The following is a 15720-nucleotide window of genomic DNA, read 5'->3' as shown; positions in this document are numbered from 1 at the left end:
GTTTGGTTTGGTTCAGTTTGGTCTGGTAACATTAAGAGAACGTCTGTCCCAAACCTAAAGTGTGGCATAAAAGATGACCATGGAATTGAGTGATATGAAAGACCAAACGGCAGGTAAGTCAAACTTTATTTTTCATTTGTAAGGTTTGGCCTTGTGAGGCTCAACAATGACTTTCAGCTTGGTGCCTGACCCACAGGTAAGGCCACTAACACGAAGTGGACCCCAGTTAGCCTAATTATGGCTTCAGACCAAGACTAATCCTGGGCGTGAATTACTCAGGTCAAGTAGTAAGTGTGTAGCAAGGAAGTATTGTGACTATTAACAGAGACACAGTATTTCATGTAAAATTATACCAACCCTCCACTTAATAATATGCAATCATGGCTAAACAAAATCTCACATTCTTTCAGCCAACCTTCCCCTAAATCTTTACTTTTGAGCCAGAACCTTAGGGGGATCTATCTGTCCATAAATCCGGAATGCTTTGGTAACTCTGAGTAGCTTGACCCGAAAAGGCCCTCATACACAGCTTTCCTCATTTGCCTGTGGCATCTCTCAATTCCAGCCTAAGTTCCATATTTGCTCCTTTCTGAGGGAGTGAGACTTTTCAAAGTACGGCTTATTATACTTTTGGGTCTTCTCTTCTTAGTTGAAGAAAGGGAATGTTTTATAAGGGAAGGATCAATACCATTTGGTTAATACCATGAACTCTCCCTGGACATTTTCACCTATCACTACTTTGCTTCAATTACAAAAAACCTTACTGTGGGCTTGTGTTACTCTAGAGTTAATGACAGTATTTCTTCATGCGATGATTCTTTGCTGATTTCCTTAGTCATGTCTGTAGTGTGCTTTTAGCTTGCTCACAGGCTCATGTGCTGTTCACCTTATGGCAACAGTGAACAACTCTGGACTCTAACATAAGAAACGTATATAATAGAATAGTTTTAAAAACATATTCAACTATTATGTGGATTTTAAAAATTCTAACCAGTTTTACACTTTGGAATGATTCTGAGATGGGAACTGGGGTAGACTTGCCTCATTTAGTTTATTTTTGTTGAGGTTAACATTAAAACTCATTTATTTTTTTCAGGGATGGCTGAGTGGCTCAGTTGGTTAAAGAGCTCGCTCAAGAATGCGAGCTCTGAGCAACAGGGTTGCTGGTTCGATTCCCGGCCCGAGCTGAGCTGCCAACAGGTGGCAGGATGGCTGAGCTAAAAAAAACAAAAACAAACAAAAAAAACCTCATTTATTTTTTTGAATAAATACTAACTGGCTGAAGGAGGCTAAAGGTCATGGCTAAGGATCTAATTTGGAACAATCTATAATTAACTACTGACAACAGACACATCACAATGTATGTAAGCCACTTAGAGATAATTTAGAGTTGACTGCTTTTTCCTTCTCAGAAACATCAGGCGTACTACATTTATGTGGAAGGAAGAAAATGTGACTAAGTCAGTGCTATTTCTACCCTAGAAAAATGTTCCAATTTAATGGCATTTTAACATTTATTTTACATACATACAGCTTACCCACTTAAATATAGTCTTCATTAAATTACTTTTCTATTAGCATCATTTCTTAGAGTCACTGATGTAAATTGACCTTGGTGTTTTCATTCCTCCAGGATCCCTCTGCTCTATTCAGATCTGCTGCCTAGGGTCACCTGACTTCTAGCTCATCCTTATTTCTTTGCTTTTGCTCATGGTGCTGCCTTCACCTAGATGATCTCCTGCCTTCATCTATCAATTGATGTTTACCACCTCCTTTAAGATCTGGATGATACCTGACTCCTGCCAAGAAATTCTGCATATTGTGACAAATCCTTTAATACATACTACCTTTGGGGGTAAGGGGAGGAAACAAAAGTGGATTAAAGGATGAAAGCTTTCACTGCTGCTCTAAAAACATACCTTTGGAAATATTATCTGAGCTACGGTCTAGTCTGCAGGTTCTGTAATAATAATAATGATAATAATAATAATAATAATAATAATAGCAAATTTGCTGAGCATGTGCTGTGTACCGATGACAGGCTAAGAGCCTGACATGCATGATCTTGTTTAATACTCATAGCAATCCCATGACGCAACTATTTCACGGTTACATAGCTAATAAGTTGGGAGTAAAGATTTGAACCTCTAAGTTCCCATTCAGAGCCTCGTGAGTAAGCCTGTGCCTTCCCTACATCACTCAAGCCACTTAACTACTTTCTTCTTAATCTGCTTTGTTCATGGCTTTACACTAGTTTTCAAATGTGTAATTCATCCACAAGAGAGTATGCTCCTTCGAGTACAAAAACCACCCACACCCTGCTCTAGTTAACACAGAATACTGCAAACAGAAGTTATTCGATTAAATAGACCATACACACACATGCACACGCACACACACACACACTTCTTTTTCTTATCTGAATAATGAAAGCTTTTTAACCCCATGGTTTATTTCACAATATATTATTTAATACCGCACAGAAAAATATCCTAATTCCTCAATAATTCCTACTGAACTATGTTTTCTACACATATGGCATATACAGTAAATGCTTACTGAATAAATAAAAGGCCAAGAGAGGCACCGAGTAGTTCAATTCCTTTCAAAATTACAAACATCTTGCATAAATGTCTCCTCACCATTGTTTTCTGCTTTCATTTATCTTTTTCTCACATGGGTTCCCCGTTTAAAATAAAAACAATGTATCAAGAGAATGATAATTAATTCTGTAAAGGGAACAAAGCTAATAAAGTTTTCATGAGTCAACTAATCCCACTAAGTAAAAAGGTGTATTACGTATATATGGCTAAAGATTGCTACTACCCCATTTGTAAATACTGCTCCAAATCATAGAAAACTACTATGGAATCGATCGTAAATTCCTGTTAAGTATGGTAGTTATATGCTACTGTTTAAATGTTTGTGTCCCCACAGAATTCATATGTTGAAATGATGATGGTATTAGAAGGTGGAGCCTTTGGGAGGAGCTTAGGCCATGAGGGTGGAGTCCTCGTGAATAGGATTAGTGCTCTTATAAAAGACACCCCCACAGCATTCACTAGCCCCTTCCCACCATGTGAAGATACGATGAAAAGTTGGCAACCAGAAAAAGGCTCTCACAGGGACCAGACTGGCACCATGACCCTGGACTTCCAGCCTCCAGAACTCAGAGAAATAAATATTTGTTGTTTATAAGCTACCCAGTCTGTGGTATTTTGTTACAGTAGCCCAAACGGACTGAGACATTATGTAATTTATACTATCTCTTCTTTATTTTGCAATTCTGATCTAGATAATGCTATTAAACATTGAAATACACTGGTAATTTGCATTATAATTTAGACATACATAATTAACTTTTCCTTTCTATAAGTACAGTTTTTTAAATTATTGTATTCGCTTTGGGAGATACTTTAAGGGGAGGGATTTTTCTTCATATTTGAGCCAATATAAACTTTAAAACTTGATAAAAATCCCTTTTTTATGGGTTGCTTACATAATCCTTTATTGTTTTAAACAGTCAGTAAATCATTTCATGGCAATTAAAAACCAATACTACTGAATTCACAATACTGATGCCCTTTCTAATTTACAGCTGTACAATCTCTTCCAAAAAACCCAAAACATATTTCTTAAGGTATGCTGCCTTCTATAATTTGTCTGACAGGTGCATTTAATATACCTCATCAGTATTTCACTGAAAGGGCAAGGCAACCTAATCCTGATTTATAGAAGAATTTTCATTACTTGGTTTCAACAGTTCGTTGATTATTACAGCTTCATAGACACTGTGATGATAATGTATCCTTGAAAATTTCAACCCTTTGTTCAGGAAAATTTCCAATAAAAGTCATAATCTAACAGGGACCACTGCACAATACATTCATTTTTCTCTTTTATTCATTGATGGAAAAACGGCATAATACATCCATCTTTAAAGTCTATTAAGTCACATTACGTACTCCTCAATGAGAGAGAGTAATTGAAAAAAATAACAGGAAAGAGGAATTAAATGTCCATTTACCTAAATTAGACATATCCGTAGGGCTGTTGTCCGAAGACGCAATTGGAGTCTGTTCTGTTTTCTTGTATCCAGTTTTTAACTATGAAAGAAAATGAGAAACATGAAATGTCATTTTCTAAAGTAGGTCAAAGACCAGACTAGAAGCTCATGTCAACATAAAAAGAGTGGTTAAAGTGATTAAAGCAATAGTCCAAAAAATATAAAACCTCTAAAATTTTTGTATATTCATCTTCGAACAAAGCAATTCAGAATTAAAGGTAACAACTGCTTTCAGCTCTACCACCGAAGGACAACAAAATATAAGGCCATGTACCTTGTCTTTGAAAAGGAATTATAACCCCAAATGAAAATGTATGAAGGACTGACAGAAAATTTTATACTCTGTATCTGATTAGCATGGACCTGAAACTGAAGTTACCTTCGACAAATTTTATTCTACCAGCTGAAAGCCTACCTGAGTTTCCTGTTTTACTTTACAGCTAACACGGATTTAAAAAATATATGCCGTATTTCCTAACTTTGATTTGTTAGGGTACTGTGGCAATTAGTTATTCATTGTATTTATTTTGATGTAGAAACACTCCCTCTTGTGTGACTTTACGAGGGTGAACCAGATTCTAGCACACACACGTGAGGGAACAATACCCACCTACACTGTATGGTTAAGATTAGCCTCACTGTGTAGGAAAGAATCTAAGGAACAGAAAGGAAGACTGCCTGTCTCCAGTCAAGCAGAAAACAGAAATGATAATGAATTAGACCATATTGAAGACTGTCAGAAAATAAATATGACATTCCTAATGTAGCTTTGAGTGACATCTAGGCATATCTTTGTGATGCCACTCCTGATCATGATTTTCTGTGCAAAGGACACACTGACTTAAAAAATCATATTTACTGACAACGCAGGATAAAAATCTTAACAGAAAAAAAAGGAGAACAGTCTTTCAAGGCAGTATCAGTTTATTAACAAACTGCATTACCAAAATTATAATGCTGTATGTACATAACAAATATAAAAACATATAGGGGACGTATGGACTGCATAAACAAACAGAAGTTTACAATTACCTCATTTATCTTAAAAGAAGGTGAAACGGCATCTGTAGGTTTGGGAGTGGATGAGATCTTTGGAATTAGCATTTCAGAAGGAGAAAGAAGACTAAACGTTGAGGCTTGAGGGTCATAGTCCCCTGAAGTTTGTAAAAGGGATGTGTATGACGGATTTTCTGGATGACTGCCATCAGATTTCTGTCTTATGAATGCTATCTCCCAAGCAGGTTCTGACCTAGCATTAAAAAAGAAATCGCTTTATGGATATTAGCACAATTGAATTCTAAGATAATGTTTTATATATTATTTTTAAAATACTTCTTTTACGGTCTAAAGTATTTAAGACATCTTAAGTATTTTAATGAGACATGCTAAATGACTCATTTTATCTTATGGATAGGACAGTTACCTCAATTTGGCTCTGGTAATTATGCTTTTTGCTTCTTCAAATGACACTCCAATCATAGATTCCTTGTTTATTGAGACAAGTTGATCTCCTGGCTTCAAACGTCCATCCTAACAAAAACAGTAACATTTGTAAAGAAACTAATCAGGGTGTTTTTTAAAAAACTAATTGGTGCAATCAAAGCAAAGTTTTAATAAAGCATGTCTGAAAGAGTAAAAAGAAAATATTAGACAAAGAAGCTCAATAGTAAAAAGTTTTGATTAAAGCCTGGTTTGCTAATATATGTGAATGACGTAGAAGAGTTCACATATACCCTGAATAAAGTTGCACACTAAGGAATCCTTAATGTTTGAAGACATAGCCTGGTACACCAAGAAAAGAGATATGTTTTAAAAGCTTAGGACTATGATACAGATATAACTCTGACTCTGTGATACATACAGTAGGCCAAATAATCCTAGGAGATATCAGAACACAAGGTTCAGTGACTTTAGTTTCTGAGCATTCCTGCATCTTTCATCCCGCCAAACCGTTAAGATTTATTCCACAGTAAGAATTTTTGAAAATTCAATCAAGGATCTTAATTATATTGATACTACTCATATTTCAGCTTATAATCAAACATCTTCTTTACTGGATCTCTTATTGTGCATATAACTGGTTGTGCATATCACTTTAGTTATATCCTAATAACGACCACTTCTAACGGGCTGCTGGGGATGTCCTTGCTAAGTCCCGGCTTTGCCTGTTACAAGCCAAACTGAATGAGACAGAGCATATCAATGACAAGAGTTAATGTATTTGTTAGGCTAGTTTCTCAGTCCCCATTGGTCTTCTTTAATTCAAACTGCAAAAGGAGAAAGAGCTCTCTTCATTTTCAGTTCCTACAATACTTCTGAATTTATCCTTCATAGGAAGACAGACAGCATTCTATAAATAATTAGGGAAGGACCTTATGGGGTTAAAAAGCTAGATTTGCACCCTGATGGCATTTAAGTAAATTCCACAAATTCAAGGGAATATCTTTCTTCAAAATCTTATCTAATAAGATATATATATATATATCCCTTGGATAATTGATCTTTGATCCAAACTGCCTTATATATAATAGTGGTGACTTATGGTGACTTTACTGCTACATAATAGCTAGTTTTGTTTTTTCAAAACGTATTTAGTGTCATCACGCTGAATACTGAGTATATAGGCAAACAAATAAATATAAAATATTTATCAAAAAATGTTATGGGAACATGTTCTCTCCAATACTGTGTAAAGGATATTACAATTTAAATGCATAATTACTCTATGACCCTTCTGAATGATAAACATCATTAAAAAATTAAACCAAAAGACCATGTACTTTAACAATATATAAAGTTTGAAAACTAATTTGGCTTTTATAAACACGTGATTAAATATAGCTAGCAAAGTCAGAGAACACAGCACACAGTTGTGATATTCGCGAGTGATTTTTTTTCCTCTTTCTATTTGATAAATGCATGGGGAGTAATCCACAAAAGTGACATGGGAAAAGACGATGCAATACGGAGAAATCATCTACCACAGGGATTGTACATGTTCAGTCAAATGAAAGAGCTGATTTTGTAAGATTTTGTAAACACAGCTCTATACTGCCTGGGCCCAAACCTTATTACCGAGTTTGGTTACATATGCATTTAAATCAACTATATTCAGACTATACTTAGACATATACGTGAGTGTACAATATAATGTGCTAAATTCTAGTTTGAGGACAGTCATTCATTCAAGGTTAAGGTGAAATGGTAATAAACATGAAAAACAACGTTTTTTCCACAGGCAAAAAGATAAAGGTTAATAAAAGTTAGGGAAGAATAAACAAAATTCTAGAGTGCTTATTTCTGGGAGGGGCGGTGGGGAATATGATCTGGGAAAACGCACAGGAAGCCTCAGGGATACTTAAATTTTCTAATTTTTAAGCCAAATTGGTAAACTCTAAGTGGATTCATACATGTTCATTTATGCTTCATAAGTTAGATATATGTTCCAATATCCTTCTGTATGTATCAATTACATTATAAATAAGAAAATAAATCTTCCATCCCCTAAAATAAAAAGAAATTTCATGATGTTTGCCCCAACAACATGCTTAATGAGCTGAATTAGATTTTGGATCTATATTCCAAAACTGGTATTCAAAGTAAGGGTCAAATAGAGAATTTTTAAATCTAATTTTAAAATAAATCAATTAATAGAATCAAATGAATGTCATTATTAAATCCAGCTCTGGAACATTTGGAATCTGCAAAATAATTCCTCATTAGAACCAGTTTAACAAGGTAGATGATAATGGAAATTTAATGACTATACTACTCTTGACTTGTATCCCAAAGCCTGGCAACTATTCAGGAGAAAAAGTGGGGGGCAGGTGAAGAAAGCCCTGCTTTATTGAAGCAAAGCATTTAGGGTCACCGATAAGGAAAGAAGGGTTCTTTGAGAAATGGGGAAGGGCCGGCCAAGTGGCTCAGTTGGTTAAGAGCTCGCTCAGGAGTGCAAGCTCTGAGCAACAGCGGTTCAAGTCCTGGCCCGAGCTGAGCTGCCGCTGAACTGCCAACAGGTGGCAAGATGGCTCAGCTAAAAAAAGAAAAGAGAGAGAAATGGGGAGGTATTGATAGTGAATATTAGGTTACTCTGTGTTGATCTATTTCTTGACATTAACAGTTTCTTCCTTTTATTAAACTTCCTTGAAAAGAGACAATTCTACCATGATGACGATAAGTCAGATGGCAACTCAACTGTCTTTCATTTGGGCAGGAGCTCTCAGGGGCAGCGAACTGAAGTGGAAAGAGCGTGAGTTTTGGAAAATAGGCCTGAATTCAAATTTGAGCTCTACAACCTGCTAGATGTTCAGAAACAATGAGAGCGAGAGAAGGTGGGAGAGGAGGAGGCGTCGAGTCCTCCACAAGGAACACAGGAGTAAATTCTCAATTGGTTGAGCAGCTCCAGTATCTGTCTCTTATAGAAATCAGTTGGTTGTCAGCGTTGAGGAGAAAAAGGTTGCGGAAAATAGAGGTAGGCAAAAGGGTTTTAGGCTGGCTGACCTCCTGTCTCCCACACCCTCCTCTCACGCTGCACAGTTTTGGAAGCACTAGAGGAAAAAGCTCTCAGAAAGGCAATTTAACATATAGTAAAGTACACTGATGTATTCAAGTAGCATTTTCCAGCAGGACAAGAATCGGAGGAGCGAGGAAGAATAATGCCTTCCGACTGTGGCTTCTGGTGTTTATATATATTTTTCTTTCTAAAAAGTTTTCACAGCAGTGGGGTTTTTTTTGCTTTGCTTCCTAGAATAAAATCTTAGCTAATCATGTGAATTTCTGAACCTGTTTAAAGTCAGAACCTGCAAACTAAAACAAAGCTATTTCTGTAAGAGTCTGGCATTCAAAACCAGTGACTGCTGCCCCAGCTGGATTAATGTATATGTGAAGATGCTAACTTCTGAGGCCCCTCCCACACTGCCTAGATTCCGATGCAGCAGCTACTGAGCAGCTGCACACCACCACCGGCGAGGGGCCGAGCAATTCCACATGGCTGGCCTGAGTCTGAATTCTTTCACGTGGACATTTATAAAGATGTTGAAATAATAATGCATTCCTGACCACTTAAACAAGTCTATGAAAACACTACCAACCCTCTTCATTTCAGGTGATTATCAATATAGTTTTCTAGATACCATGTTACCTGATTATCAGAAACCACAGATACCGCCTGACTCTGATTTAACTAGTTTAAATAACATTTAGTTATTCCTAAATGCTAAGAAATGCCCCTGCAAGCCTTCAGATTCCTTTCCCACCTGGTCATCAACTATCAACGGGAGGTATCCTTCTTGTAATACCAGTTATGTACGTGAATCTAAGCGAGTTGTGTAATCTCCACGAGACTCCATTTTCTTAGCTGTAAAGTGGGGATAAATATCACATGAAGTTGGTGTCATAATTAGATAATACATGTGAAACCCTAGCGCACTGTAGGTGTCAAATAAAGGTGAGCTGAATCAGAATCCCAAAACTCCTTCACTTTCCAAACCCGGCAAAACCAACTAGGTGCAACCTGCTTTTTCCGGCTCATCACCCACCTTCCCTTTCCACCATATAAATTCCTCCTTTTATTCTCAGAAAACGTTCTTCAAACCTTAATGCTTTTACACATACTAATTTCTGTCTAGAATGACACCACCCACCCTGCCACCTCTCTAGATGATGAACTCTCACTTAAACTTCACAGCCAAAATCGAACATTATCTCTGCTGCAAGTTTTCCTTGACTCCCTAGATTTCTTTCATTGTCCCTTTCTCTTTGCTCCGAGAGCACTTTTGCTTACCTCTGGGACGGTGTTTACTCCGTACTGCCCTTAAATCTTTTTTCCTCCCATTAGAGTATATTAATTCAGCAACTCCCAAACTACCAGCACCGATTCTTTCAACTGGCCAAAACCATGTCCCCTTTTTCAGGGTTGCTTTCCCCAGCACAGCGACAGGTACGTAATAAGTCCACGACACGTTAATAAGGTCCAGGAAACAGGAAATGAAGGTGGCTTTAACGGAAATGATAATGGCAAGGGAGGAAAGCGTGACGTTGCAAAGAGAACCCTTGGCTGCCACTCTTTTAGCTCCACCAGTGGCACTGGTCTCTGTACCCTTGGCCATCCAGAGGCCTTGGTCCCCCCTAGCTGAAAAGCCTTGATCCCAGACCCAGTGATGCTCGTATGCTCAGCATATTCTGAAAACAGACTTCCTCTAAAAGTTAAATATGCCCTACTTCAATCCTCTGCGAACAACGACTAACCATGAGTATCTGCATCTTTGTGATCTTTGTCTATCTCTGTGGCTTTGGACAAAAAAAAGTCCTGAATTGACCTTATCTAAGAGGACACTGATTACAAGGTATACCATTGTTTTAAGTATCGCTAAGAGAAAAAATGCTGCCAATTACACTCTGGCATGATTGTAAGACCCATCTCCATTTCAGAGATGAGAGAAAGAGAAGGAGGGAATAATGGACCAGGTTTGAAGAAAAGCATTTGATTTCGGCCTGCTTTCCTTACATTACTAGCAGAAAAACAAAGAAACAAACAAAAACATTGGAAAACTTCACTCTTGTCCAGAATCTGACACAAAAGGCCAGGGAGGAGAGGTGCTTGGTGTGGAGCCCAGATGGTGGCAGTGAGGTCAACAGGCAGAGAAGTCAGGCTGAGAAACATGACAGAAGGACTAAGGGATCACTCATTCATTCGCTCATAAATATTGGGTCGTCAGGAAAGTCATGACGTACCGTATTTGCCGGCGTATAAGACGACTGGGCGTATAAGACGACCCTCTAACATTTCCATTCAAAATACAGAGTTTGTTATATACTCGCCGTATAAGACTACCCCCTCTTCCGCACACCTTCCACACACCAAATAAAAGGTAAAACAATATCAGATTTGATTTGGCCCACTGAAGTGCAAACAAGCGTATTGTATTTCGTGTCACCACATAACCGTTTTGGCGATGTTGAGCCACCATGTCTGCTACATGTTTTTCGAGTTCTGGCCAGTGTGGGGTGCCTCTTCTTAATGCACACTTACCCCTTGGCATACTCTTTAATGCTTTCTCATTTGATTTCCAGTCCCGAACCATCTTTTCTGTTACTCCATATTGTCTTGCAGCAGCACAATTATTATTTTCCTTAGCAAAGTTTATAACTTTCAGTTTAAAATTTGCATCATACTTCTTTCTTTTGGCTGGTGCCATGATAGGGATGATAGGGGTTTGACTGGTCGACATTTTCTATGCTGTACTGTACAATGGTGCAGTATTGTGGTTGGCTGTTGGCTGTATACAAAGCCTGATTTGATTGGTCCCTGCTCCCTGTTTGCCCGCCCTGTCACTATAGCAGTCTGGTCCACCCTTGCATCAGCATCTCCCTGGGACCTCACTAGTGCGCAAGTGCGAGCTCTTCAACATTCTAACAGGCACCATGATAGCGCAAAATCGCGAATCTTCAATGCATATGTAAAGAAATATACGGTAACCCGAATTTACCACACTCGCAAAATCGCACACAGCCGACCATACACCCAGTATGGTATCGCGATTCACGATTTTGCGCTATCATACTGGGTGTATGGTCGGCTGTGTGCGATTTTGCGAGTGTGGTAAAATCGCATAACAGCAAAATCGCATAACAGCCGAGCATGCACCCAGCAGCGCTGCTGATGCCTGAACGGTATGTGGAATGAAGTGGGCTGGCATTGGGAGGCCACTATGGCACGGGGCAAGCACTATGGGCAGTCTATCTGAAGTGTACCTGGCGTATAAGACGACCCCCCACTTGGAGGCATATTTTTCAGGGCCAAAAAATCATCTTATACGCCGGCAAATATGGTATTTTTCTATGTTTTTCAATGCAAAAACGCGTCATGACTTCCCCGACGACCCAATATTAATTGAGCAATTAGTATCTGTCAGGCACCACACTGGGGACTAAGAATTTTACAGTGAGTAAAATCAGGTAGCATCCTTGCACTTAGGAAGCTGTCTTACGGTTCAGGCAGGGTAGATAAAATAATCACAGAGATCAGTTTGTGATGACAAACTGAGACTGGGCATATGAAGAAGCAAAGGAGTGGGACCTAGAAGCACACGTAGGAATTAATAAACCTGGCCTAGACGGGGGACAGGGAATACATTCCTTAGAAACTGGTCTTTGAATAGCTATCTGGAAGTAATGGAAAGTGGGATGGAGGGGAAGGGGGCTGCTCTCAGTCAGAGGGAACAGCATGTGAAATGAGAAAGAGCCGGGGCCCTTTAGGGACTGAAAGAATGCCACTCGGGAAGCATGGAGATGGAGAGCCCGAGAAGTCGAGAGGAAAAGTCACATTATCCAGAGCCTTGCAGGTTGGGCGGGAAACAGGCACAGCGTATAAGAGCAGACAAAACAAAAACTGACAGCAGTGCCAGCCATGGCGATGGCCGTGGCGATCAAGAAGAGTGGGAGGTTTAAGAAAGATTCAGAGAATACAAAGTCAACACCGTGTGCTAATGAACTGGATACGGGTGGATAAGGGAGAGGCAGTGGTTAAGATGCTATTAGGTTTTCTGACTTTGGGCAAATAGAAGATGTCATTCACCAAGGCTGGGAACACTCAAAAGAGGCTCTGTTTGGGAAGAGACGGGCAGATGAGGGTGTGGTGTGATTATCATGAGTCCTGCCACAAATAAGTTGAGTTTGAGATGCCTTTAAGAGATCCAAGTGGAGATATTAGGGAAATGCAAATCAAAACCAAAATGAGATACAACTCACATCTGTTAGAATGGCTGTCATCAACAAGACAAGTAATAACAAGTGTTGGAGAGGCTGTGGAGAAAAAGGAATCCTCACGCGCTGCTGGTGGGAATGTAAATTGGTGCAGCCACTATGGAAAACAGTATGGAGGTTCCTCAAAATAATTAAGAATAGAATTACCATACAATCCAGCAATCCCTCTTCTGGGTATCCACCCCAAAAATCTAAAAACATTTATCCATAAAGATATATGTACCCCGATGTTCACTGCAGCATTATTCACAATGGCCAAGACATGGAAACAACCAAAGTGTCCTTTGATAGATGATTGGATAAAGAAGATATGGTAAATATATACAATGGAATATTACTCGGCCATAAGAAAAGATGAAATATTGCCATTTGCAACAACATAGATGGACCTTAAGATTACAATGCTAAGCGAACTACAACAGGCAGAAAAAATCAAGATCCATATGACTTCACGCATATGTGAGATATAAAACTGAAACCAATAGATGAACAATACATACAAACAAACAAAAACTCAGACACAGACAAGTTTAGTGGTTACCAGGGGATAAGGGGGGAAGAGGGTGGGAGAGGAGGGTAAAGGGGGTCAAATATGTGGTGATGGAAGGAGAACTGACTCTGGGTGGTGAGCACACAATGTGGTATATAGATGATGTATTATAGAGTTGTACACTAGAAACCTATATAATTTCATCTACCAATGTCACCCAATTAATTTAATTAAAAAAAGAGATCTAAGTGGAAATGTCGATAAGGCAATTGGATACGTGGGCATGAAGCTCAAAGGAATATCTAGGCCAGAAAAAGGTGTAAGATAGGACGCTGAGGGCTACAAAATGATATGGGCTGGCCAGTGCGGTGAAAAGGGTCTTGGAGTTTTCATATTTCCTTAACTCAGTACCTAATATTTGTGTTCTCAACCTACAGACTGCCTCTAGCTCTTAGAGCTGGAATTATCATTCACACTTGAACTGGATATATGTTTTCAAGATATCCCAAGTTTGCACTCTTAATATATTTTTCAAAGAAACATGATATTTTGGTTACTGAACTTATATTTCATATTTGCCAGGTGGGAAACATGTGTGTGTGTGTGTGTGTGTGTGTGTGTGTGTGTGTGTGTGTGTGTAGGGGGCGGGGGGGCTGACAGCTAACCATGATTAATTCAAGATTCCTTCTGAGTTCCAATAATCCCCTAACATATGAAGTTTAGGGCTATAAAAGGAATATAATCTATCTATAAGCTTCAGATTGCCTTATTGTTATTTCTGAAACAGTATAATGTTAAAAATGCAACAAATCAAAGCACTCATGCATTTAAAAAATATTAACAATTGCTCAGTTCAACAACTTAATAAGGATAACTTCATGAGCCTGTGTTTCCTATTCTATGAATATACATACTAGGTAGAAATTTTGTGCAGATTGGTAATTTATTAACATTCTAATACAGTATTTAGAACACAGTAAATGCTATTAAGAATATTTTAAAATAAAAAAAAGAATATTTTAAAATAAAATAGCATCCATTTTGTATTTTCAGAGTAAATATGCATATAGCTCTCCATCATGAAGAAGTATACAAAATTAAATGTAAGCACTGCCAAGTTATTTATTCTCTGTCTACATATTTGTCTGTTTTGGATGTTTTCTTCTCTTGGACAGCACCAGGTAGTCAAAGAACGTTAATAACTCTGTGCTGCCCTCTCGTGGTAGAAACAAAATATAGTCCATTACATGGTTTTGCTTTTCAATTCTCTTTCAAATAATGAAATGCAAAGAAAACAAGAGAAAGTACATATTATGGGACTAATTCCTTAGTCTGTTATCACTTATAGCTGATGAAGAGTCACTCAGCACCAGTGCTATCAACTAAATACTTTAATTACAAGTGTTTTTCATGGGAACATAAAAGCACAAATTGATACTTGTCTAAAAGCAAATTCTTATCACTTGTTAGGTACAGTGATCTATTACTCCATTATATCAAGTGTTGTAGTCTAAGAAATACCTTAGTTATACTGACCACACAGAAAGAGAGAGAGACAGAGAGAGAGAGAGAGAGAGAGAGAGAGAGAGAGAGAGAGAGAACTCATCTTCAAAACTAAAATAATACTAAACATTTCAATTCTCACAAGAAAAATTTCATTTTTTGTTTGTTTGAATTTGTTTAAACATAGCACTTACATATGTTCTTATTTGGTTAATAATTTAAACACAATAGCCTAAAATCTATATCATTATAATATCCTAAACTTACTGTATTAATACTTACAACTCATGTATTTGGAAGACACCTTATTATCTCGACAAGCCTGAAACAATTAAATTCATTTCTATTTTTTTGAAAGCTACTAGTGAAACTGATTTTTTTTCCTAATAAAGAAAAATACCTCAGTTGAACAGATAAACTGCTTGCTAAACAAAGAGTTTGGAGCAGGAATTAGGGGTAAGAGGAGGACTATTTATTCAACCAAAACAACTAGAACAATAAGAAAACAATAATATGAACAAACCTAATAAGAGAATCCTTTCTTATACTACACAGCTTAATATTAATAGAATATTTCATTAAATTCTTTATATCCTATATATTTCCAAAAAGTACTGGAGGCAATTTTCAATAAAAGACACATATAATTACATTAGCAAAACAAAAATAGCAAATGAGAATGCAAACATAACAAACAGTTTGCAAACTAAGCTGCTGGTACTACGCTTCAAGTTTGGGTCTGAGCTTCCTAGTAACCAGAGCAAAAAGGAACTCATGATTTACGTATTTCTTATATTGAAAAGTAAAATGCTCATGGAACTCAACACCAAAAAAACAAACAACCCAATTAAAAAATGGGCAGAGGATATGAAGAGACATTTCTCCAAAGAGGACATAC

At 37.8% G+C, this 15720-nt stretch overlaps 1 protein-coding gene across 4 annotated transcripts in view; it reads right to left on the bottom strand.

Moving 5' to 3' along the window:
* STXBP4 (syntaxin binding protein 4) overlaps positions 1-15720 on the bottom strand; it is a 162817-nt gene that overhangs the window by 135595 nt on the left and 11502 nt on the right. For all 4 annotated transcript variants that reach the window (XM_019660742.1, XM_019660739.1, XM_019660741.1 and 1 more), the window contains 3 exons: positions 5490-5596; positions 5099-5315; positions 4028-4106 (listed from right to left, as the gene is read on the bottom strand). In XM_019660742.1, coding sequence (XP_019516287.1) covers positions 4028-4106; positions 5099-5315; positions 5490-5596 — 403 coding nt within the window. The remainder of the gene's footprint in view (positions 1-4027; positions 4107-5098; positions 5316-5489; positions 5597-15720) is intronic.

Source organism: Hipposideros armiger, unplaced genomic scaffold (assembly GCF_001890085.2).
Source record: "Hipposideros armiger isolate ML-2016 unplaced genomic scaffold, ASM189008v1 scaffold_327, whole genome shotgun sequence".
NCBI classification, from domain to species: Eukaryota; Metazoa; Chordata; class Mammalia; order Chiroptera; family Hipposideridae; genus Hipposideros; species Hipposideros armiger.
This window is presented reverse-complemented; position numbering and strand designations above follow the sequence as displayed.